The sequence below is a fragment of the Trachemys scripta genome, chromosome 7 (assembly GCF_013100865.1).
Source record: "Trachemys scripta elegans isolate TJP31775 chromosome 7, CAS_Tse_1.0, whole genome shotgun sequence".
NCBI lineage: Eukaryota > Metazoa > Chordata > Testudines > Emydidae > Trachemys > Trachemys scripta.
Window position 1 is genome coordinate 74927084 of NC_048304.1, and position 27402 is coordinate 74954485.

General features: G+C 41.1%; 1 protein-coding gene across 3 annotated transcripts in view; it reads left to right on the plus strand.

The window, feature by feature from the left end:
- The window catches only part of GRID1 (glutamate ionotropic receptor delta type subunit 1), an 814231-nt gene that overhangs the window by 600507 nt on the left and 186322 nt on the right, over nt 1-27402 (plus strand). For all 3 annotated transcript variants that reach the window (XM_034777148.1, XM_034777150.1, XM_034777149.1), the window contains exon 5: nt 15796-15849. In XM_034777148.1, coding sequence (XP_034633039.1) covers nt 15796-15849 — 54 coding nt within the window. The remainder of the gene's footprint in view (nt 1-15795; nt 15850-27402) is intronic.

Below are 27402 nucleotides of genomic sequence, written 5' to 3' on the forward strand. Positions count from 1 at the left end.
TTGCCATATTAATTTCCCAACAGATGTCTGAGTAGTTAAAGTCCTCCATTACAACCAGATCTTGTGTTTTTAATATTTCTGTTATTTATTCTAGAAATGCCTCATCCACCTCCTTTTCGTGATTTGGTGGGCTATAGTAGACACTTGGAATGTATTGGAGACAACTTTTTTGTGTCAGAAAGTGGAAGTAGTAATGAGGGGACAATCATTTTAGACTTGATTCTGACCAGCAGGGAGGAATTGGTAGTGAATGAGAAGGTGGAAGGCAATTTGGGTGAAAGTGATCATGACATGACAGAAATGCGTAATGACTTCTTTGTTTCGGTCTTCACCGAGAAGTCTGAAGGAATGCCTAACATAGTGAATGCTAATGGGGAGGGGGTAGGTTTAGAAGAGGAAATAAAAAAAACAAGTAAGAAATCTCTTAGAAAAGTTAGATGCCTACAAGTTACCAGGGCCTGATGAAATGCATCCTAGAATACTCAAGGAGCTAACAGAGGAGGTATCTGAGCCTCTAGCTATTATCTTTGGAAAATCATGGGTGACAGGAGAGATTCCAGAAGATTGGAAAAGGGCAAAAATAGTGCCCATCTACAAAAAGGGAAATAAAAACAACCCAGGAAACTACAGACCAGTTAGTTTAACTTCTGTGTCAGGGAAGATAATGGAGCAAGTAATTAAGGAAATCATCTGTAAACACTTGGAAGGTGGTAAGGTGATAGGGACTAGCCAGCATGGATTTGTAAAGAACAAATCATGTCAAACTAATCTGATAGCTTTCTTTGATAGGATAATGAGCCTTGTGGATAAGGGAGAAGCGGTGGATGTGGCATACCTAGACTTCAGTAAGGCATTTGATATGGTCTCTCACATGATATTCTTATCATTAAACTAGGCAAATACAACTGAGATGGGGCTACTATAAGGTGGGTGCATAACTGGCTGGATAACCGAACTCAGAGAGTAGTTATAAATGGTTCCCAATCCTGCTGAAAAGGTATAATGAGTGGGGTTCCGCAGGAGTCTGTTTTGGGACCAGCTCTGTTTAATATCTTCATCAACTACTTAGATATTGGCATAGAAAGTACGCTTATTAAGTTTGCAGATGTTACCAAACTGGGAGGGATTGCAACTGCTTTGGAAGATAGGGTTAAAATTCAAAATGATCTGGACAAATTGGAAAAATGGTCTGAGGTAAACAGGATGAAGTTTAATAAAGACAAATGCAAAGTGCTCCACTTAAAAAGGAACAATCAGTTTCACACATACAGAATGGGAAGAGACTGTCTAGGAAGGAATGGCAGGAAGGGATCTAGGGGTTATAGTGGACCACAAGCTAAATATGAGTCAACAGTGTGATGCTGTTGCAAAAAAAGTAAACGTGATTCTGGGATGCATTAACATTGTGAGCAAGACATGAGAAGTCATTTTTCCGCTCTACTCTGCGCTGGTTAGGCCTCAGTCCAGTTCTGGGCACCGCATTTCAAGAAAGATGTAGAGAAATTGGAGAGGGTCCAGAGAAGAGCAATAAGAATGATTAAAGGTCTAGAGAACATGACCTATGAAGGAAGGCTGAAAGGCTGAAGGCTGAAAAAATTGGGTTTGTTTAGTTTGGAAAAGAGAAGACTGAGATGGGACATGATAGCAGTCTTCAGGTATCTAAAAGGGTGTCATAAGGAAGTGGGAGAAAACTTGTTCATCTTAGCCTCTAAGGATAGAACAAGAAGCAATGGGCTTAAACTGCAGCAAGGGAGGTTTAGGTTGGACATTAGGAAAAAGTTCCTAACTGTCAGGGTGGTTAAACATTGGAATAAACTTCCTAGGGAGGTTGTGGAATCTCCATCTCTGGAGATATTTAAGAGTAAGTTAGATAAATGTCTATCAGGGTGGGCCGGGCCAGTTTATCTGCTGACGTGGTAGGTTCGGCCAATCACAGCCCCCACTCGCTGCGGTTCACCATCCTGGGCCAATAGGGGCGGCGGGAAGCGGTGCGGGTGATGGCGAACCGCGGCCAGTGGGGGCTGTGATCGGCTGAACCTGCCACGTCAGCAGGTAAATAAACTGGCCCGGCCTGCCAGGGTGCTTACCCTGGCGAGCCGCGTGCCAAACGTTGCTGATCCCTGGTCTAGACAGTATTTGGTCCTGCCATGAGGGCAGGGGACTGGACTCGATGACCTCTCGAGGTCCCTTCGAGTCCTAGAGTCTATGAAACTATGGATCTATGAAGGAGTGAGAGCACCAAAATAAGGACAAAGGGAACAGGAGTACTTGTGGCACCTTAGAGACAAACAAATTTATTTGAGCTTAAGCTTTCGTGGGCTACAGCCCACTTCATCGATGCATAGAATGGAACATATAGCAAGGAGATATATATACACATACAGAGAACATGAAAAGGTGGGGGTTGTCCTACCAACTCTAAGGGCAGGTCTTCATTACGGGGGGGGAGGTCGATTTAAGATACGCAAATTCAGCTACGCGAATAGCGTAGCTGAATTCGACGTATCGGAGCCAACTTACCCCGCTGTGAGGACGGCGGCAAAATTGACTTCCGCGGCTCCCCGTCGACGGCGCTTACTCCCACCTCCGCTGGTGGAGTAAGAGCATCAATTTGGGTATCGATTGTGGCGTCCCGACGAGAGGCGATAATTCGATCCCTGAGAGATCGATTTCTACCCACCGATTCAGGTGGGTAGTGTAGACCTAGTCTAAGAGGCTAATTAATTAGAGAAAAAACGTTTGTAGTGATAATCAAGATAGCCCATTACAGACAGTTTGACAAGAGATGTGAGAATATTTAACATAGAGAAATAGATTCAATGTGTGTAATGGCTCAGCCATTCCCAGTCTCTATTCAAGCCTAAGTTGATAGTGTCTAATTTGCAAATTAATTCCAGTTCAGCAGTTTCTCGTTGGAGTCTGTTTTTGAAGCTTTTCTGTTGCAAAATTGCCACCTTTAGGTCTGTTACTGAGTGGCCAGAGAGGTTGAAGTGTTCTCCTACTGGTTTTTGAATGGTATGATTCCTGATGTCAGATTTCTTTTGCGTAGAGACTGTCCGGTTTGGCCAATGTACATGGCAGAGGGGCATTGATGGCACATGATGGCATACATCACATTGGTAGATGTGCAGGTGAACGAGACCCTGATGGTGTGGCTGATGTGATTAGGTCCTATGATGATGTCACTTGATGATGTCACTAGATATCTATTCAAGTCTCTACTTCTCACTGTATGTTCCATTCTATACATCCGATAAGTGGACTGTAGCCCACGAAAGCTTATACTCAAATACATTTGTTAGTCTCTAAGGTGCCACAAGTACTCCTGTTCTTTTTGCGGATTCAGACTAACACAGCTGGTACTCTAAAATAAGGACAATGGACTTCAAAAAAGCAGACTTTATCAAAATAAGAGAACTGGTATGTAAGGTCCCATGAAAAGAAAATCTGAGGGGAAAAGTTCAGGAAAGCTGGCAGTTTCTCAAAGAGACAATAAAAGAGGCACAACCTATCCTGATGCAAAAGGAAGAGGAAGAAAATCTAAGAAAAAAAGGCGTTCAGGAGAGCTGGAAATTTTTCAAGGAGAAAATATTAAAGGCACAGCTGCAAACTACTCCGATGTGAAGAAAAGATAGGAAGAATAGTAAAAGGCCACCAGGAGCTCTTTAATGACCTGAAAAATCAAAAAAGAATCCAAAAAAGTGGACACATGTCTGAATTGCCAAGGAGGAGTACAAAACAATAGCGCAAGCATGTAGGGACAAAATCAGAAAAGCAAAGGCACGTAAAAGGCAATAAGAAGAGGTTCTTTAAATATATTAGTAACAAGAGAAAGATGAAGGAAAGTGTAGGTCCTCTGATTAGTGGAGAGGGAGAGCTAATAACTGATGACATCAAAAAATGCTGAGCTATTTAATGTCTATTTAACTTCAATCTTAACAAAAAAGGTTAATGGTGATCAAATACTCAACACAGTTAATATTAACAACAAGGGGGAAGGAGCGCAAGCCAACATAGGGAAAGAACTAAGATCTAAAGAACATTTAGATAAGTCAAAGGTATTCAAGTCAGTAGGGCCTGATAAAATTCATCCTACTCTACAATCTCTGAACCATTAGCAATTATTTTTGAGAACTCACGGAAGACAGGTGAGGATCCAGAGAATTGAAGAAGGGTGAATGTAGTACCTGTCTTTTAAAAGGAGAACAAAGAGGACTTTTGGAATTATAAACCAGTCCATCTAACCTTGATACCTGGAAAGCTAATGGAACAAATTATTAAACAATCAATTTATAGAGGATAATTGGGTATAAGGAATAGCCAACTTGAATTTGTCTAGAACAAGTCATGCCAAACCAATCTATTTTCCTTTTTTGACAGGTTTCTGGCCTAGTGGGTGGGGGGAAGCAGACATGACATATCTTGATTTCAGTAAGGCTTTGGGCACAATCCCACTACATTCTCATAAGTAAACTAGGGAAATGTCGTCTAGACGAAATTACTATAGGGTGGTACTCAACTGGTTGAAAGATAACAGAGTAGTTATCAGTGGTTTTCTGTCAAACTGGGTGTGTGTGAGAGAATCTATTGGGGTCCTTCAGGGGGCACTGCTTAGTCTAGTACTAGTCAATATTTTCATTAATGGCTTGGATAATTGAGTGGAGAATATGCTTATAAAATTTTCAGATGACAGCTATGTGTGGACAAGATTAGAATTCAAAATGACCTTACAAATTAAAGAACTGATCTGAGAAACAAGATGAAATTCAGTAAAGTCAAGTGCAGAATACTACACTTGGGAAGGAAAAATCAAATGCATAACCACAAAATCGGGGATAACTGGCTAAGTGGTTGTACTGCTGAAAAGGATCTGGGAATTACAGCAGATCACAAATTAAATGAGTCAACAATGTGATGCAGTTGTGAAAAAGACTAATATCATTTTGGGATGTATTAACAAGAGTGTTATATGAGAGGTATACATGAGGTATTTCTCCCGCTCTACTGGTGAGGCCTCAGCTGGAGTACTGGCTCCAGTTCTTGGCACCATACTTTAGGAAAGATGTGGACAAACTGGAAAGAGCTTGGAGGAGAGCAAAATGATAAAAGGTTTAGAAAATCTGACCTATGAGGAAGGTTTAAAAAAAAATGGGCATGTTTAGTCATGAGAAATGACTGATGGGTGACCTGAGAAGTCTTTAAATATGTTAAAGGCTGTTATAAAGAGGGCGATGATCTCTATGTCAACAGGTGGTAAGACAAGAAATAATGGGCTTACTCTGCAGCAAGGTAGATTTTGGTTAGAAAGCAGGAAAAACCTTTCTAACTATAAGGATAGTTAAGCTCTGGAATAGGCTTCAAGGGTTGCGGAATCCCATCACTAGAGGTTTGTAAGAAATAAGTTAGACAAATACTTGTCAGGGATGGTCTAGGTTTACCTGATCCTGCCTGAGTATAGGAGGCTGGACTAGATTACTTCTCGAGGTCCTTTCCAGCCCTACATTTCTATGATTTTTGGGATTGACAGTGACCACCCAGCCTGAAAATAGGTTTGTTTACAAAGGGCTTATGTCTGGAACACTCTCTGTCTCACTTCACATCCATGTCCAGTTTTAAAATGTCTATTCCAACTCCATGCAGGCATTAGAAGACTTTTTTTGTGTTTGTAAAGTTTCTGACAGTATTTCCTCCAGGGGAGGCAGCATTGCTTGGTGTTTAGGACATTGTATTGGTACTAAGGAGACTGGGTTCATTTAGCTTTGCCACTGCCCATCTCAGTGACCTTGGGAAAGTCACTTCCCCTACTTGTGCCTCAGTTTCCTCATATGCAAAATGTGGATAATGATGACCTCCTTTGTGTGAAGTGCTTTGAAATTCAGAGCTATATAAGAGCTAAGTATTATTATTGCCATAATTATTATTATTCCTGGAGAAAATCAAGTTGGCATCCATATCTAGTGAATCCTATCTTATGATATTGCATAGCAAATCTTTTTAAACACAATGGCAAAGCATAAGAAGAATCCTTTCTAAACAGAGAGGGGTAATATTGCTCTTGGTTATACACATACAATCCCATTTTCTTCAACAGAGTTGCACATACTTGAATAAGCACTATTTGGTCATTATATTCTTCAGAGACATCTGTGTGTCTTCAATGACAAGTCTTTGGTAAAACTCCAAGTGCAAGACTCCCGAGAGGTTATGTTCTTCAGTTAATGTTAGAAGTGTACCTTTAAAGAACGGTTATTTTTTGACACCTATGTGATTATCTTGTGTCATTGCTGTATCAGGTAGCTGAATGGTCAACAGTTAACATGTATAGAGATATGTGACATTTAAGTGTAGCAGGAAGGTCTGGTGACTGGCTGACCTAGCGGACTAGTCAGCTTGTGGACTTTCAGGTTCCGCCCGTACAGTCGTCCAGAGGGAGCCCAGCTGTACCCTCAATCACCCCGCTCCCTTCCCCTTCTCTCCCGCTCAGATGGCTCTCCTGAAAGCTTGTCACTACAAAGGAATGGGGGGGAGGGGACAAGGAGAGAGGGGTCCTGGGCCCACCCACTCTAATAAGTCCTGACCCAAGGCCCTAGGTGTCTCTCAGATTGTCCAGCCCAGTTACTGAACTCCCCCAAATTATGTAATCCCCTGGATACTACTTGATAGAACAGAGCTTCTCAGTTTGCGGCAGGCTTAGCAGACTCTCCTCAGTCGCTCATTGTCCAGTTGAGTTAATCAATCTCTCTCAGGGCTTTCAACTCCCAAAGAGGAGGGGGAGCCCAAGTCTCTGATGCTAGTGAAGTCTTCACAAAGCAGTTGCCACTCCCTGCACAGCTCTCAGCATCAGCCTTGCTTCCTGGTGTCACATATGCAGCTCATTGCCCCCTTCCACGGGGTTACAAGTGTAATTTTAAACTGTTCCTCCATTGAGAACATGCCTTGTACCTGTCGAGGGGGTAGGGTCTCCATAGCTCAGTACTGGTCTGCTCCCCACCTTAGTTCAGCGTGGGGCCTGTAGACTCCATCACACAGAGTAATATACTTTTGGAAGAATTTCATATCCAATAGTTTATTTTTGTTTACCACTAAATAAGCCTGATATGAAATGGAATAAAAGGGCACCTATAAAATGCAAATAGGATTAAATGCAGGAGTCCTAATATAGTACATTAAATTATAAATGATAAAAAAGTAACATAATTGCTGGTGTCCTTTTCATCACAGAAGTTATTCAAGCGCATTATGGTTGTTCATATAATCAGTCCTCAGGCCAGAAAATATTCCACTATGTCTACGTTAGCTTTACATATATGCATTTATCTAAAACCCATTCACATAGTAAGCTTATGTAGCTAATATTTATTCATAATAGGAAAAGCAATTTCCAGTGACCATCTAGTTTTGCCCATAGTTAACTTCTGTAATCGTGTGATCTTCTTACTCATCCCCCTCATCGTTCCCATTGAGATAATTGGGGCAGGAACTGTCTCTTTCTTCATGTTTGTACAGCCCCTAGCACAAAAAGGCATCTGGGAATTAGTGCGATAAAAGCAATAAAGGAATATTACTACTATTTATTAATCTGAGTTATCAGTTCATCCTCCTGATGTATTAAAAATATAATGCATACTCCTATTTAGCATGCAATAGACATTATAATGATGATTTGAATTAAAAGCAGTGGAACTGTACAAATTATAAATCAACACAGTGTTTTGGCAATATTTTTTTCTGTTGCTCCTAATTAGGCATAGCAAACTAGAAAATAAACTCATTTTGCCTTATTACCACATTTTTTTTACTTTTTTTGTGAAGCATTTTTCTCTCCTGTTTAGTAGAGCAGATACTAACTTAGAAATCCATGGAAATCCAAATCTTCAGTATGCAGAAGAGCCCTTTGCATTCTTCCAAACCTAGAGAAATCCTGGCACAAGTTAGAGCAGCTTGAAGGCTGCTTTAATACAGTGGTTCTCAACCAGGGATCCGGGCCCCCTAAGGGGCCATGAGCAGGTATCAGGGGGTTCGCCAAGCAGGGCCATCATTAGACTTGCTGGGGCCCAGGGCAGAAAGCCAAAGCCCCACCGCCTGGGGCTCCAAGTCCTGCCACCCAGGGCTGAAGCCGAAGCCTGAGCAACTTAGCTTTGCAGGGCTCCCTGTGGCCTGGGGCCCCAGGCAACTGCCCTGCTTGCTACCACCTAACACTGGCCCTGGCTTATATATGCAGAAAAACAGTTGTTGTGGCCCAGTTGGGCCATGGAGTTTTTTATAGCATTGGAAGTTAAGACCCCCCTGCTTTAACTGATACTAGCTGATAATATCATCAAGGAGCTATGATATCAGTGTGTGGAAGCTCCAGCCAGGTCCCCTATGATAGCAAGAAGGAAGGATTGCATAGGAGCCGTCATGGACATCCCTTACACAGAGGAAATCCTCCAGAGAGCTGCAGATTTAGGCCTTTTTTGCGCTTGTGAAGCAGCGCAAACTGTCTGGAATTAGTCCAGGGACAGAGGACTATTTTGAAAATTATCTGTGCAACATTTTTATTATTGATACCTGTAGGGAGGTACCCTATTTAGAGAATAGCTTGTGTTAGTAGTACAGTTAACTTGAAGAATAGCGGTGGGAGCACATGCATCATGTTTTGATGGGATGGCTTTTCTAAAAATGTCATAAAGAAGTGACGTATTTTAGAAAAAACATATTTAGAATTCAGAGTAAGACTTTAACAAAGAGTTGGAGGTGGGGGGAAACAACCAAAAACGTACACTCCAAATGATGGAGAAATTTTAGATTTTTTTTTAAAAAAATCTCGTTTGTTACTCCGGTGGTCACTGTTCAAAAGTTAACATGCACCAAGAGTTTGAGGTTCCACAATTAATTTCCCTTGAGAGTGTTGGGAAATACGAGAAATACTGCAGTAACTGCTGGAAAATGTATATTCACTAATGGGAATCACTGTCTTTGGATCAAGTTAAAAGAGTGTGTGTGCGTGTGCGCGTGTGCGTAAACATATAGGACAGGGAATGTGTGGTAAGGGTTGTCACCATTTAATGCTTTGGATGCTATATGGCTATATGGACTATTTATCACTAGGTTATAACCATTATAACGAAGGCCAGAATAGGTTGACATTTTCCCTTTAATTACTAGAAACATTTTCTTCATTGAAACTAGGAAAGCTTCGTTTTCTTTTTCTTTTAATCTATTAATCACCATAGGAGAGGTGCCCTACAGGGAATACTGAACTAAAAGCTATTTATTTAAATGCAAAAGTAAAAAAGGTTTAATGAATTAAAAGAATTACAATAAAGTGTGTGTTGTGGGGGGAGGGGAGCGGGATTCTTTGTACGTATGCAAGTCACTCTTGGACTTGAGCTGCATATATTTTAATTGAAGGAGTTTCTAAATATATATTAAATATCATGGGAATAAGATCTGAAACCATCTGTCCCACCAGAGTTCACTTCCCCATATCTGCTATCTCTACTCATTTGTATCCAAGACATATACAAGATTTCTCAGATACATGGGTGCACTTTGATACCATCCAATTAATTGCTGTCACATACTCCAAACATGGCCTTACATCTCTCTTTGGAAATTGGACTGTTGCTACAAGTCCCATTATATTTTCCTGTCCATGTAGATCCAGAACAAAGCTGTTGATTTTTTTAAATATAAAAATCTCCTACTAATGAGCTGAAACAGTTTGAGATAGGTCTGGCTGAGGTTTATTAAACTGTATTAAATTCCTGGTGAAAGTGTGTGTCCTGTTTTCTCAGTGTAAAAGGTTAAAAATGTTCCTTAAAGTTTTGCTTTAAAAAACAACAACCCCAAAATGCACTTAAATAAATCATGGCTAGGCATATGGTGTTAAGGGAACTGAAGACCCAGGGGATAGTTACTGGGATACAGAACCTTTCACTTCTCAGCCACTGGCTGGAATGCTGCCCAGGTCAACAGTGGCTGAAAACTGTTGCCTTCTCACAGCTGCTTGGTGGCAAATGTGAAGTGAATTGTTGGCAGAAGTCTGAGGATCTTGATCTAGGATTGAAACTCCCACAGGGATTTGCAAACAGATTTGGGGGAGGGAGGAAGTCCTGACAACCTTCCCTTTCCAGTCATTTCTTATCCTCTTATTAAGTAAGTAAGAAAGTAAATAAATAAATAATAAAATAAAATTCTGTCCCTCATGGTTACAGAACTAATTTTTAAAATGTGAACTGAACATAAGCCAATGTAGAACTGCCTGCCTGAATCGCCAGACAGCCTCAACAATAGGTCTAAACCTTGGTGATCATAATTTGTGAGGGAGTTAGAAAAAGGTGTCAGGGTTTTTGTGCCCTTCAGATATTGCTAAATGGAAGTGGAAGCTCAGGGGTAGGCAACCTTTCAGAAGTGGTGTGCCGAGTCTTCATTTATTCACTTTAATTTAAGGTTTCGTGTGCTGGTAATACATTTTAACGTTTTTTAGAAGGTCTCTCTCTATAAGTCTATATTATATAACTAAACTATTGTTGTATGTAAAGTAAACAAGGTTTTCAAAATGATTAAGAAGCTTCATTTAAAATTAAATTAAAATGCTGATCTTACGCTGCCAGCCTGCTCAGCCCGCTGCCAGGCTGGGGTCCTGTTCACCTAGGCCGGCAGCGGGCTGAGTGGGGCCTGCAGCCGGGATGCTGGCTGGTAAGGGGCTGGCAGCTGGGACCCCAGACCTGGGGGAGGATTCAGGGGTCAGGGCAGAGGGCTGGGGGTGTGTGTGGGGGGTTCAGGGGTCAGGGTAGAGGGCTGGTGGTGTGTGTGGGGGGGTGCAGGGCAGAAGGCTGGGTGTGTGGGGGGTTCAGGGCAGAGGGATGGGGGCTATGGGGGTGCAGGGCAGAAGGCTGGGTGTGTGTGGGGGTTCAGGGGTCAGGGCAGAGGGCCAGGGAGTGTGTGGGGGGGTGCAGGGCAGAAGGCTGGGTCGGTGTGGGGGGGTTCAGCGGTCAGGGCAGAGGGCTGGAGGGTGGTGTGGAGGTGCAGAGCAGAAGGCTGGGTGTGTGTGGGGGGGTTCAGGGCAGAGGGCTGGGGTGCTCGGCTTGTGGGGGTGCTCCCAGTCCCCTGCCCTGAGCGGCTCATGGCAGGGGCTGGAAGGCATATGCCCTGTTCCACCCGCTTCCCCAAGGTCCCATCCCTACCTCTTCTCTGTCTCCTCTACGGAGCAGCGAGCACTCTGCCACTCGTCCACCTCCCCCTCATAAGGGCCATCAGCTGATCGGCGCAGGGAAGGAGAGGAGGAGGGGCAGGAAAGCACCATGCTGGGGGAATAAGCGGAGGAGGGGGGAAGCTTGGCTGCCGCAGGTGGGCGGGGGGGCTGAGTGGGGCTGGGGGACGGGACCACGGCAGGCAGCAGCTTGTGTGCCGTGTTTGGCATGCATTCGGTAGGTTGCCGACTGGGGTCTCAGTGTAGAAAAGTTTGAGACTCACTGGTTTATTTGAGATGTGTTGGTGGTGCCAGTCCAGTGGACAGATGTCCACATCTCTAACAGGCACCATATGGGATTGTCCTAGCATTAAAAAAATGCTATACAATTAAGTCCAGTCTGTTCGGGAGCATTTTTCAGATCAACAGGTGCTTGGGCAATGCCATGTGATAAAGCTTATAGTGTTGCAGATGTATCTGCTCTGCTAACACCAACTGTCCTGGTTCAGGGGTGAACTGCACCTGTGGTCTCTCCCCGAGGGCACTCTTTCCAAGTGACAGGCCTCTACCTGCACTTCTCCCAACTGGAAGTCCACGATTCACTCCATTAGTCTGGATCAGCAATCTATAGCACCCTGTGTTCCCACTATATGATTACAGGGCAAGCAGTGCTTTATATTCCTTTGCAGTCCCTTAGGAGTTTACCTCTTAGGTGACAGATTTTGTTTCCTTCACCTCACTATGGTTCTACCACTCTTAGACTGGATCCTGCAGTGACAGCAGCAGCCTCCCTGTTTCCAATTGTGTTGGCACCTGCAACACACTTCTCTCTAGGAGCCTGTGACCAGCAGCTGATTAAAGTAACTCAAACTGGAGTGTTGACTATTCACCCCAAGGTACATAGCAAACAGATAGAAAAGTTATAACCACAAAAAGTCTGCATGCCTGGGTCTTGCCTAAACCTTATCACTTCTCTCGAAGTTTAGGGATGCCTACCTGCCTCAGACACATCTTACAGGTCCTCTGTCTCAGACCAACTGCTCCTGCAGGGTTCTCTACCTCTCTGAGTTGCTGAATACTCACTCCCCCATCGCCTTTTTTAAATATTTACAGTCATTTTGATCTGTAGGCTTTGGCCTTGGCAAAACAGTTAGGTAATGTTCATCTGGCATGTCTGAAAAGTAGTTTCCTCTTTAATGGTTCAGCCCTTGTCCCACTGAAACTGTTTACCTAGAGTTGTCTTACCTCTGACCATTTTGTTGTTTCCTGCTTACTCTTCCTAACAGCTCCTTTTAATTGAACTTCATGTAGGCAGACAGGATAATATCAAATAGGATACACTGAAGAACCTATCATGTTTGTAAAAAATAATGCAGCTATCTCCCTTGTTCCACAAGATTCAAGTGCGATGATTATGGTTTGGTTTATTGACATTAAATTTCTTATAAGATGTGCAAAAGAAAACATTATTTTTCCCTTTTTTTTTAAAAAAAAAAGGAAGTTCTCCTTGACTGTCTTTTGTCAAGCATCATCTTTTCCTTTCATTATTATGACTACTACTAGTGGTAGAATGGAATGCTCACCTTTTTTTGTTAATACATTCAATATCTCTCCTTTCGTTTCTGCTGGCAAAGCAGTGTCATATTTGGTACAGAGAAATTACAACCAGTGTTGTACATGGACACATCTATATAGACTTTAGCAGCTTGTCATTCCAAATACACCATTTATGCACCAAAATTAATAGTGGGTTGTTGTTTGCATTATAAACCTTAGTTTTCAGGACATTATGCTATAGAATCTGGCTGTTAAAATGTGTTTGGGGTGAAACAAAGGGGACAAGGTACTGGTCTCAAAGTGTCTCTCTCTGTCTGCTAAACTTGGAGAAATTATGTGTTTTAGTTTAAAGGCAAATTATAGAAAAGATGGAGACTTTGTAGGTTCCAGTGCGCTATTCATCTCCAAAGCCGCTTTTCTTTTTTGATAGAAATGTTGCAGGCCATTAGTCTTGAATGGCAGCTATACCCTTTGGGAATTTTATGAGAAATCTTCACTCACATACAGTATATAAATGAATGAGTTACTTTGTGTATACCCTAATATTTGTTTCCATCAAAAATCCCATAACGTATTTTAGCTCATGAAACTTGCTGTGCTCAGAACAGTACACAATGGATGGCAGTGCTATTCCTCAGACACAGCAATCACTCAGGTTCCTGATCTTTCTCCTAGAAAATCCCTTTCATATGGTACAGTTAGGAGGCTGGCTGCAATAGCTCTGTTAGGAAGTGTATGGTGTATGATTTTTGGGGGGAAGGAAGCAATAAGTCTAAATAATACATGGCATGTCTTTAACATTGTAGCAAGATTTCTGGCAGGTCAAATCGATTAGTTTTTAAGATTAATTAACATATATACTTTTATTGGCAATACAACATCTGAAGAGTTGTGCTATCAGAGGCTCCTTAGCTGGCTACAGCCAATGGATTCTCTCCTTCCATTTTGTCTTGCAGCTGTTTGCCATATAAGTTAGGGACTGTGAAATACAGTTCTGAAAGCCAGGAAACAGAAAGTTAAAAGCTCCAATTCTTCCCTAAATGCCTGGGTACAGAAGAGTACTCTCTGCCGTCGGAGCTCTGCCTCCAAGGTGAAGATTTTAAAACCTAAGTATCTAAGGCTAGGTCTACACTACCCGCCTGAATCGGCGGGTAGAAATCGACCTCTCGGGGATCGATTTATCGCGTCCCGTCGGGACACGACAATCGATCCCCTAATTGACGCTCCTACTCCACCAGCGGAGGTGGGAGTAAGCGCCGTCGACAGGAAGCCGTGGAGGTCGATTTTGCCGCGGTCCTCACAGCGGGGTAAGTCGGCTGCGATACGTCGAATTCAGCTACGCTATTCACGTAGCTGAATTTGCATATCTTAAATCGACTCCCCCCTGTAGTGTAGATGTAGCCTAAAGTTCGCTTCTAAATCCACATTTACTCAGTTAAAGTGTGGGGCATCCAGCAACTTGCATTTACTTCAGTAGGAGGTATTGGCTGCTCAGCACATTAAGGGCCTAAATATGGACATAGAAGTTAGGTTTAAAAGTCTTGGCCCAAATACTGAAGCCCTTCACAGGCAGTTAAGGAAATTAGCTTAAAACCAGTTTTTAAGAGAGGATTGTCTATAGGGATGTGTACCCCTAGTACCTTCTCATCTACTTTGAGACATGTCTTGGTTAAAACTACCACAACGGTATTTTATTGATGATGATAAATAATTTGTCCTTACTTCATCGTATTTTCATTCTGTGGCTCTCAAAAGCTTTACAAAGGTGAGTAGGAATTATCCCTGTTTTACAGATGAGACCACGAAGGCATAGAGTGAGGAAGTGATTTTCCAACCATTGCACACCAGACTTGTCTAGGCTGGGAAGATGAGTGGTGGTTTTAAATAGATCAGCTCATGTGCTATTTATTTATGGCATTTTAAAACATCTTGTGTACACAAATACAGTGATGTTTATAAAGTTACTGTCTGATTGTGGTCAAAACTAGTTTGTAACTAAAGTAGCTTACAGACAGCATTAGCTACTAACTAGCTATGTAGTTTACAATTGGTGTTAATGATTTAACTAGATTTGATCACAATCAGGGAGTACATTTATAAACACTGATATGTCCGACTATGCTATGTGTTTACAAATGTGTTAAGCAGCATATGTTAGCTAACATGACTATACAAACCCCAGATTTGTGGCAACAGATTGTAGATCTCCTGACACCTGGTTGAGGGCACTATCAACTGCAGCTGTAAGGGACCTCATTATCTCTGGAATGGCATCAACTCTGCCTGCCAGAGGAGCGAAGCAGGGGATAGCTAGAAACTTAACTGCGTGCATGCACTGGTCAGGCTCTTTCCATTCAGTTCCCCAGAACATTTAGGCACTGCCCTATTGCATTAGTGAGCCTATTAACTGTAGCAGTCTGTCTCCATTGAAGGTTATAAATATGCTAATAAATTGACCCATATGCCTAACATAAAATTCAGCCCTCTGTAGCGGGCAAGCACAAGGCCTGTGAAAAACATAAGGGGAGACTTAAGTGGTACACATGCCTTATGCTGGCTTTCTGCACAGGTATGAGTTTCACCCAATATGTTTACTAACCCAGGGGTTGCAGTCGGACAAGATCTATCTGTGTATGTTAATGAGAGGCCTGTTGAATATTGACAACATCCTACCAGCAGCCTTAAGAAATATCATCCTAGGAAGTTTAAAAATGACAGACAATGGGACATATACCATACACTTGCCTGCATCCATGGACCAAACAACGCTAAGTTTGCTTCTGTGCATGGATTTCCATATGGTGGTGATGCACTGCTCTGCTGCAACTCTGCAAATGTAGGTTATATTGCTGCAGATACTCAAATCAAAATAAAACACGAGCAGAAGAGATTAGATGACTTTCAGCAAAGTAGCAGCAGTATGAATAAAGGGAACTGTACAAAGAAAACAGGTCTTAAAATGAACATTGTAATGATGTCCTTTTATCGGAAATTATAAATTAACTCTGGAAATCTTCATTTTATTTAGTTTTATTTATGTGTGTATTTATTTTTTTCTGTAGGCTGTGGAAACCAACCTTGCTTCCAAGGATAGTCACTGGGTCTTTGTAAATGAGGTAAGATAGCCAAGAGATGAGCTAGTTTTGTCCTAGTGTTAACTCTTTCATCTACTTTTGTTCCTCTTATTCCATGCATTTAAACAAATCAGACAGAGGCATACACTTTCCATTTTGCTTTTGGGTGATACAAGAATTCAGTTTGTGTGGCTTCATTGTTAGTCCCTCATTTGAATTGGCACAGGCTGAATATCGAAATAAAGTCCCCAGTGTATATGATAACAACTGAAAGGCTGTTCATTTCCCCCCCATAGTGATCTATTCCATTAGCTTTTTAGTGCAAAGAGAGCTGCTCAAAAGACACCTCACCTCACTTTGCAGTCAGAAACCACTGACAATAGTAAAGAACAGTGAGGCTAGATTTAAAGTCTGTCAATTGCTGGCCTATTACAACATGAACTTACATGATATGTGGTGTAACTCTACTGCAGAATTATGTTGACCTTTTGGCCAGAATAATATCAATTCAAGATGTCAATTTACCTATCATGCCCTTGGGGGGCGGGGGGGGAGATTGGGGAGGACCTGTATCTTGTCCTGTCACAACTATTATTTATTTTGTGTTAACACCAAGAGGCCCCAATCAGGATCAATACAGACAAATGTTAAAGTACAGTCTCTACCCTGGAAAGCTTTATACACTAGAATCCCAGATATGCCAATATAATCATTATACATCTCTAATGGCTTAAGAGAACCCATATTAGTTTAGATATTTGTGTTCTTTAATAATGATATTGTAAAGGCTAATAAAATATTTAAATGAAAAAGTGACTAAATCCATTGCCTTAGATTCATATTATATATATATACAACAGCAAAGTTTAACTACTGATTCCTTTGTTCGCTTTTCAGTCTCTTCTTTGCATCTAACAAATAGTTTTTGGTTAAAGTAGCCTTATCTATTAACAGTAACTATAAATTGCATTGTGTCACTATAACTAAATAGGGTGGGAGAAAATCTCTATATACAAAGGTTTATGAATTTCTTCCCTATCCCTGTTACATTTATGTGTCTTCTGCTGTGTCACCTACTGTAATGGCCCAGTAAAAAATATCAGCAAAGCTCACAGTGTGTCAGTAATTTATATTCACATAAAGATAACACACTGAATGTTTCCCACAGCATTTATTATTGGGTTTTGTTTGGATTTTTTGTTGTTGTTCGGATGTTAAAATTCACTTCATAAAGCCTAAGTCTAAATACCCTTAAACAAATAAACAAAAAATCACTACCACAACAAACCTTCAAAAGGTGTCAGGTTTGTTCTTATTTTGAGAGCACAAAATATGCATCTCTTTTGCTGCTAGAGGGTGGATGGGGAAGCCATGCTGGCTAAATGCAAATCTAAAGTATCAATCAGTGGTTCATGAGACAAGAACAAATTAGAATTCCCATATAATGTAATAAAATCTGGGGGACTTGTTATTGCAGGTAGAAATAACAACATAAATATTACTCAGTGATAAATATTGGTTCAAGAACGTATAGACTCTATTAAATCCAATTGAGTTAAAAAAGAAAACTATAAAATATCTCAAATCCATGAAACTCTGGAGCTGGAATATGCAAGCTAAAAGTGCGAGAAATGTCATAATTCTTCCATTTTAATGGGAATGGGTAGGTGTCTGCTTACTCAGGGGTACAGTGGGTTGGTTACCATTTTGACCTCTAATATGGATTGGCAGGAGTTATTAATGTACATTCTTCAGCCCTAAGGAGTCTACATATATAGAAGGGCAGATTCCTTAGGGCTTGATTCTAATTTAAGATACACAGGCATGGATTTGTGCATATCTAAACTTTGTACTTATACATATATGCACAGTGAGAGAGCATCCTGCCCTCATCCAGATACCGCTGTCTACATACCAATGTCCAGTTGACATCAGTGGGGATGTTGGGGCAATGCCATCCCCTGGACTTGCACTGACATGTGCCTATGATTCTCAGATTGGAATCCAGCATTTAATCCACCTGTGGCATCCAGTTTTTTAGAAGCAATTGGAACTGTTATTTTCAATGTTTTCTTCTGTGGGTATTATGCCAGATCAGGCCTATATCATAAAAGGCACATATTGGGGCTAGTGCACAGCCATTTCCTCCCAGAGAGAGATCCAGAGGAAAGCATGCCACGCTCCGCTACTGAGGGGTTCAGCATACTTTTCTGTTAATGGCCAGCCAGCTCCAGTGCAGAAAGGAGCAGAGCCATGACAGTCCTGAGGGGCACTAGCAAGAAGCAGCCCCTAAACTCAGGTGAGCACAAAGCCTACACTGTGTCTTGTCTCCTGCACAGGGAATGCAAAATTGCAGGGTGAAGTACCTCTGTCCTTCCCTCTTGCTCCTTTGCTCATCCATATAAAGATTAGACATAGTCTGGCCTCAATTTTGCAAGGTGCTGAGCACTCTGGTCTGGATGAAACTAAACACATGAGCATGCACTTAACTTTAAGTGCACCAGTGGGGCTGTTCACCTGTTGAAAGTTAATCATGTGCTTAAATGCTTTGGTGGACTGGGGCTGGAGTGCTCAGCATCGTGTAGGATCAGGCCTTACGTGCACATTGCAATCACATGGCCACTCTCCTGCACGCTCCCATGAGGCACATTGTAAGTCTTGATTACACTTTATTTTGATGTGGAAGACCTGAATAACCATCTAAGCTAACTGATTTGCACTGTGGAGATTAGTTAGACTTCAAGCAAACAATCTACCATAGTACTATTTCTTTCATCTTTTATATTCTTGGGCCAGATTGTAAACAACCTAGCTTGCAATAGTGAGCAGCTAGTGACCTAATTATTCCCATTGTAGGCAATGGGATGATTTATGAGCATACCTGGTCATCAATGGGAGGGAGAGGTTTTACAATTTGGCCCTTAATGCTTTATTTACTGTATAAACAATGGAATCCTGGAACCCATCCCCCTCCCCGCTATTCCCCATTTCCCAAATTCAAATTAAGTTCATATCCAGACCTGAACTTCATGACTCAGGCCCATCTCTGTACTCTCCTGTAGTCTGAATGAGTACACAGCATTGATTTATTCATAGGATGTGTCTATGGCAGTTTTGCTATAATTAGACTATTTAATTATCATTATTTGATCACTGAATGGATGTTTGATTATTTTTCATGTCCCCATTTCTGACACGATGGGGTTGAGGTTAAATTTTGGTGTCTGAATTTCTGTTTTCCCACTTATTTTAATCTTTTAAAATAAATAAATACCACCACGTCTGAGAGCAGCAGGGGACCGGCCTTGAATTACGTTGCTCCAATTCAAATCAGTGTCCTACATGTGGTGCTCTCTAATGACCTGAGTCTTTTTCTAGTCAACCCACTGTTCAATTTAGGAGTGGCATTGGTGGGTTTAAAAGGGTTCCAGTCAGCTTCAAGCAAGGGCCCAAACCAATTCCCACTGAAGTCAAGAGGAATATTTTAATTGGCTTCAATAGGACTTGGATCAGGCCAGTGGAGGAAGGAATGCTACAGTGCAAAACCTTTCAGGATGGGGAAATACACTAGGTACACAGGGAAAATAGATAATTACTTCCAATATTTTACCTTTTGAATCACCATTTGATGATAATCCTTCCATCCTCACAAAATACACTTGATATTTCGTATCTAGCTGGTTCCATTGCAGGTATTTTATAATTAAATATTGCTGACATCTCAAAAGCTGTACATTGTGTTTTTGTAATTTTTTTTTGTAGGGAAAAAAATTTACCTCTCAACGATCCCTTATTTTAGCCCATAGTTACCTTATTTCCACTTTATTATTGTAGATTAGTCAAAAATAGAGAATTGAACCAGGAAACCAAGGTTGTGGCCCAAGTTATTATGTATAAAGAACTTCATCCAAATGGTTTAAAACTTTCTGTTTTAGACGCACAAACACTTAAACACTTTTCCTTTTTACATTCTTGGCTTGTGGATGGGCCTTGTGATGCTTTGGAGAGGGATGAGTCTAAATACTTGATTAAATGGTTCAAACACCTTTTGAAAAAGGCAGACTCGAAATTGTGGTTGTATAAGCCTTAGCAAAAGGAAATGAGGATGATAACGTTAGTGTCTTTAGAACCGCTCAATGTGTTTCCAGGGTCCTAGTTCCAAGAAATGCTGAGAACCTGTGACCCCCAGTGATGGCAGTTAGAGTCACTGAGGGTCATCACTTTTCAGCAACAGTCCTCGAAAAATACCATTTGTGCCCTGCAGTTTTTGTTGGAGCCATTCACACTGTGGTGGTCTGGCAGAAGGGTACTCACTCTTCCGGTGTTTCTTGGTGCCATGCCCCAACAGTGTTGTTAATGCCTTTCTTTTTTTATCTTAATATTTGTTTTCTTTTCTATCTCTTCTCTTTCTCCCCCTGACCCATCCCTCCCCCCTTGAATTTTGCAGTGGATGGGGTTATTTAATTCAATTAATCTGGATAATACAAATACCAATAATTCTGGCGGTTCCAGTTTAAAGACAGGATAAAAATAAAGGTGTAGTATAAGTGCCACTCACTATCATTCATTGGCACATTCTGCACTGCCATTTTTGCATATATCTTTTTCTCAACTAATGCAAAATATGTATGACAGTGAAAGTTTAAACAAGAAATCACTGTCCATACTTCAAATCAAATCATGTATTTAATATATTTTCTGACAAACTTGAAGTTCCTGGGAACTGTGTGTCTCATATTTCATTTCAAATCAACTTGAGCCTTAACTATTGTATCTGAACCACATTTATCCTTCATGTGACTGCAGTGACTTTAGTTACAGCAGGGATGAATTCAGCTCTATGTTTCTAGACATCAGTCAATGGGAATGGAAAAGTATATTGTAATTTTACATTGTTTTGATAGAAAGATGCACAGCAAGGAATTGCTGACACTTTCAGTACTTTAAAAATAGATTTAATTATAAGGTGTGAAAAATAAGTCTGAAAACTAAAGGTTAGAGCTTCTACTAGACTGCAGTTTCCATTTGTTGCCCTTCCACTAAACTGATTGTGGTTGATTCAGATTAACCTGCATCTGTTCAGATACAAAAAGGTCCTTATTATTAATTTACAATAACAGATTATTACCCTTCTTTTTCAATCTTATAATTATCACATATAGCACCTGAAGGAATAACAAGCACTATAAGTCAAGCTGCAGTCATTTGTAAATTCTGAAAATGTGAATGTTTGGGCTAGGGTGGAGGGAGGATGTGGATTCGAGGCACTGGATCTTTACTATCTGAATTATTTCAAGAAGTACCACAGGAAAATAGTGAGTTATGGCAAGCATTTTCTCCTATCTTAGATCTAGTAACTAGTTTAGTAACTTGTCACCCAATGTAGTTTAGGGAGGAGATATATTTTTTTTCTTTCTCTAAAGGTTTTGTTAATAAGTTATTTGTGTGCAGATCCATTATGGTTTTCACTGAAGCATTTTAAAGATTCCAAATATGCTGGTGTGAAAAATAAAGCTATCTAAAGAAGGGAGAAACTTAGGCCTTGATCCTGCAAGTTGATCCATCAGCACAGTTCCTAGCACTCATGTAGATTCTTACTAATGCATCTACTTGCAGGGTGGGGGAACCTCAATTTTTTTTTTAAGTGTCTACTGCAAATCACTTGGGCCTGTGCCTATGTGAAATATCAGAAAAGCACTAAACATCTGAGATATATTTCAGATTTATCTTATATGTGAGATACATATAAGAAGTTAGGAAAAGGTGAAAACTGGAGAATAGCAACAGGTTTGCTCTTGTTGGTTTGTCTTACTGTTCCCTTCCTCTGTTCTCAAAGTACCCTTCAATCTGGTTCTTTTTCCAGACACACACATTAAGCATACAAAGAAAATTTAATTGGAGCAAAAACCTACGCTTTGGCACAAAACTGGTTCTCTGCTACCTTGTGCGAATGGCAGGAGGCAGAGAAAACACTTCATGTTGTGCCTCAGCTTCTCCCTTCAGGCTTTGTCGTCCATCCTCAGACAGCAGATAGGTTCACCTGATGATGGACCTTTGAAGGAAAGAAGGCGAAGTGTGGAGCTCTTAGAACATCTACCCTTTCCACCTTCCAAAAGTCTAGATATTAAGCTCATTCTTTTTTTTTTTTCTTTTTTTTCTTTTTTTGCTGTACTTGCTTTCCTTGGTAATATATTTAATATGTTCAGGCGACATACATTATTCTGAACCCCATAGCAGTATGAACAGTTGTTCTATTAGGAACATCAAACAGCCATACCTACCAGTCCAGTGGTCCAGATGCTTCAGAGGAAGGTGAAAGTAATGCAATAATGGACAATTATGCAATTATTAGGGGGAGGGATAACTCAGTGGTTTGAGCATTGGCCTGCTGAACTCAGGGTTGTGAGTTCAATCCTTGAGGGGGCCATTTAGGAGTCTGGGCAAAAATATGTCTTTGGATTGGTCCTGCTCTGAGCAGGGGGTTGGACTAGATGACCTCCTGAGGTCCCTTCCAACCCTGATATTCTATGATTCACATGGAACATTTCTTCCTAACTTCCATCACTTAGTTGCTGGCGTATGCCCTGGAGCATCAACATTTATCTTCCTTAAGAAAGTTTTAAGTTTCTCAATCCTTTTCATACTTTTGAAAGCTTCTGTTATGCTACCTCAAAGTTTCCAGTTAGCTGTGGTCCTGTAACTTTTTGTCAGGTCTTAGACTTGTGAGAGCAAAGGTTTTCTTTGTTATCCTACCTGGCACCCTTTCCAAAGACCTCCTTGCCAAAGGATGAACTCCTTGCCAGAGGATCTTGTGAAGGCCAAGACTATAACAGGGTTCAAAAAAGAACTAGATAAATTCACGGAGGATAGGTCCACCAATGGCTATTAGCCAAGATGGGCAGGTATGGTAGCCTCTGTTTGCCAGAAGCTGGGAATGGGAGACAGGGAATGGATCACTTGATGATTACCTGTTCTGTTCATTCCGTCTGGGACACCTGGCATTGGCCACCGTCTGAAGAGAGGATACTACGCTAGATGGACCTTTGGGCTGACCAAGTATGGCCGCTCATATATTCTTATGTTCTTATGTAGAACGGGGTCATGCTTGAGTTGATTGCTTGATGTATAAACATACATGAGGCAAAAATCAATCCTGGAGTAAATGCTTTAGTCCAGGGTTGAACGTGTTGAATGCCACATAATGTGTAAACTATACGGGGGGAAAAAAATCTCTCTATGGTTTACTTAGTCGCTTCTTGTCATTAGAAAGAATTTGTTATATTATTTGTAGTATAAAGAAGGAAAAACAAGTACGAATTGTAAGATTGGTAATGCATAGATAAATTGTGTTCAGAGTTATTTGGCAAGAACAAGGCTGATTGTTGCTGATAGTATTTCCTAAGGGCCCTCCTCCCACATCTGGTTGTGCTAACTTAAAATTATTAAATATGTTGTTTTATATGAATACTTTATTCTGTTTCTTAATGTGTATGATGCTAAACATAAATATAGGCATTTAAATACTTCAGGAACCAATTTATCACAGATGAAAATCTGTGTTTGCAGTAATAAAATCTGAAATGTATATCTTTACGCTAATAGCTACAGGAATAAGGTACTATACAGGTTATAAAATGCATTGGAAAGCAACGCATCGAATACAGACCTAATTAGAAAATGAAAGAGAGTGTAGTCTTATACAATCAAAGGCAAACTAGAAGAGAACCATAAATGCACCCAATGAAGGCAGTGGACAGGCATTTGGTCTCTTTAATCCACAGAAAATATCTTGGCAGAAAGAACTTGCATCCAGTAAAGGTGCTGTTGAAAATGCTGTTTGAGGGTAGCGACAAAGAGCAACTACTATAGCGACTGCAATTCCAATGAATCTGGATAACTTCTTCAAAACTAGGCTGATGTTTGAGAAGAGAAATGCTGTATGCAGTGGTCTTGTAGTCATGTTGATCCCAGGATATTAGAGAGACAAGGTGGATTGCGGTAATATCTTTTTTTGAATATACTTCAGTTAGTGAGAGAGACAAGCTTTTGAGCTTACACAGAGAAATGTTGACAGTTCTGGGGGGAAAGTGCCCCCTATCATTTGCAAGAATAAAAAGATTAAAAAGCAGATTGGGAGGGAGAAAAAGAATCGGATTCAAGAATGGGAGCAGGAAAAGTCAGGCAGGGACTTCGAGCACTAATGGCAAAAATCATCTCTCTCTCAAAAACAAAAACAAACAAACAAAGAAAAAACATGCCTTGAGAGAGTGAAGAATCCTGTACAAACTGATTAGAATATCTGGATAACAACATCACTAGACTGTGAATCAAAAGAATTAAGCTGCAGTAGACCTCATTCTTCACCATTATCTCTTCCCAGTTAGGTTGATGGTGTGTACTGCATCTACTGCTACTATCATCTAAATCTCCAGAGATCTCACTGATTGATTTGGTTGGAATAAACACCCAATAACTGTATGTTTACCTGTCTTAACTGAACAGCCAAAGCCATGTAGAGGAGAAATTCATAGATTCTAGGACTGGAAGGGACCTCGAGAGGTCATCGAGTCCAGACCCCTGCCCTCATGGCAGGACCAAATACTGTCTAGACCATCCCTGATAGACATTTATCTAACCTACTCTTAAATATCTCCAGAGATGGAGATTCCACAACCTCCCTAGGCAATTTATTCCAGTGTTTAACCACCCTGACAGTTAGGAACTTTTTCCTAATGTCCAACCTAGACCTCCCTTGCTGCAGTTTAAACCCATTGCTTCTGGTTCTATCCTTAGAGGCTAAGGTGAACAAGTTTTCTCCCTCCTCCTTATGACACCCTTTTAGATACCTGAAAACTGCTATCATGTCCCCTCTCAGTCTTCTCTTTTCCAAACTAAACAAACCCAATTCTTTCAGCCTTCCTTCATAGGTCATGTTCTCTAGACCTTTAATCATTCTTGTTGCTCTTCTCTGGACCCTTTCCAATTTCTCCACATCTTTTTTAAAATGCGGCGCCCAGAACTGGACACAATACTCCAGCTGAGGCCTAACCAGAGCAGAGTAGAGCGGAAGAATGACTTCTCGTGTCTTGCTCACCACACACCTGTTAATACATCCCAGGATCATGTTTGCTTTTTTTGCAACAGCATCAAACTGTTGACTCATATTTAGCTTGTGGTCCACTATAACCCCTAGATCTCTTTCTGCCGTACTCCTTCCTAGACAGTCTCTTCCCATTCTGTATGTGTGAAACTGATTTTTCCTTCCTAAGTGGAGCACTTTGCATTTGTCTTTATTAAACTTCATCCTGTTTAATTCAGACCATTTCTCCAATTTGTCCAGATCATTTTGAATTATGACCCTGTCCTCCAAAGCAGTTGCAATCCCTCCCAGTTTGGTATCATCCGCAAACTTAATAAGCATACTTTCAATGCCAATATCTAAGTCGTTGATGAAGATATTGAACAGAGCCGGTCCCAAAACAGACCCCTGCGGTACCCCACTAGTTACGCCTTTCCAGCAGGATTGGGAACCATTAATAACAACTCTCTGAGTACGGTTATCCAGCCAGTTATGCACCCACCTTATAGTAGCCCCATCTAAATTGTATTTGCGCAGTTTATCGATAAGAATATCATGCGAGACTGTATCAAATGCCTTACTAAAGTCTAGGTATACCACATCCACAGCTTCTCCCTTATCCACAAGACTCGTTATCCTATCGAAGAAAGCTATCAGATTGGTTTGACATGATTTGTTCTTCACAAATCCATGCTGGCTGTTCCCTATCACCTTACCACCTTCCAAGTGTTTACAGATGATTTCCTTAATTACTTGCTCCATTATCTTCCCTGGCACAGAAGTTAAACTAACTGGTCTATAGTTTCCTGGGTTGTTTTTATTTCCCTTTTTATAGATGGGCACTATATTTGCCCTTTTCCAGTCTTCTGGAATCTCTCCCGTCTCCCATGATTTTCCAAAGATAATAGCTAGAGGCTCAGATACCTCCTCTATTAGCTCCTTGAGTATTCTAGGATGCATTTCATCAGGCCCTGGTGACTTGCAGGCATCTAACTTTTCTAAGTGATTTTTAACTTGTTCTTTTTTTATTTTATCTGCTAAACCTACCCCCTTCCCATTAGCATTCATTATGTTAGGCATTCCTTCAGACTTCTCGGTGAAGACCGAAACAAAGAAGTCATTAAGCATCTCTGCCATTTCCAAGTTTCCTGATACTGTTTCTCCCTCTTCACTAAGCAGTGGGCCTACCCTGTCTTTGGTCTTCCTCTTGCTTCTAATGTATTGATAAAAAGTCTTCTTGTTTCCTTTTATTCCCGTAGCTAGTTTGAGCTCATTTTGTGCCTTTGCCTTTCTAATCTTGCCCCTGCATTCCTGTGTTGTTTGCCTATATTCATCCTTTGTAATCTGTCCTAGTTTCCATTTTTTATATGACTCCTTTTTATTTTTTAGATCGTGGAAGATCTCATGGTTAAGCCAAGGTGGTCTTTTGCCACATTTTCTATCTTTCCTAACCAGCGGAATAGCTTGCTTTTGGGCCCTTAATAGTGTCCCTTTGAAAAACTGCCAACTCTCCTCAGTTGTTTTTCCCCTCAGTCTTGATTCCCATGGGACTTTACCTATCAGCTCTCTGAGCTTACCAAAATCTGCCTTCCTGAAATCCATTGTCTCTATTTTGCTGTTCTCCCTTCTACCCTTCCTTAGAATTGCAAACTCTATGATTTCATGATCACTTTCACCCAGGCTGCCTTCTACTTTCAAATTCTCAACGAGTTCCTCCCTATTTGTTAAAATCAAGTCTAGAACAGCTTCCCCCCAGTAGCTTTTTCAACCTTCTGAAATAAAAAGTTGTCTCCAATGCAGTCCAAGAATTTGTTGGATAGTCTGTGCCCTGCTGTGTTATTTTCCCAACATATATCCGGATAGTTGAAGTCTCCCATCACCACCAAATCTTGGGCTTTGGATGATTTTGTTAGTTGCTTAAAAAAAGCCTCATCCACCTCTTCCACCTGGTTAGGTGGCCTGTAGTAGACTCCTAGCATGACATCTCCCTTGTTTTTTGCCCCTTTTAGCCTAACCCAGAGACTCTCAACACTTCCATCTCCTATGTCCATCTCTACCTCAGTCCAAGTGTGTGCATTTTTAATATATAAGGCAACACCTCCTCCCTTTTTCCCCTGTCTATCCTTCCTGAGCAAGCTGTACCCATCCACACCAACATTCCAATCATGTGTATTATCCCACCAAGTTTCAGTGATGCCAACAATGTCATAGTTGTATTTATTTATTAGCACTTCCAGTTCTTCCTGCTTATTCCCCATACTTCTCGCATTTGTATATAGGCATCTAAGATACTGGTTTGATCTTTCCTCCCAGTTTTGTCCTGACCCTCCTTTCTCTCTGACAATATAGCCCACACTACCTCTCGTTTCCGACCCATCTCCCCGGTCTCCATGTTCCCCACTTACCTGTGGGCTTTGCTCACCTGTCCCCGTCGAACCTAGTTTAAAGCCCTCCTCACTAGGTTAGCCAGTCTGTGTCCGAATAGGGTCTTTCCTCTCCTTGAAAGGTGAACGCCA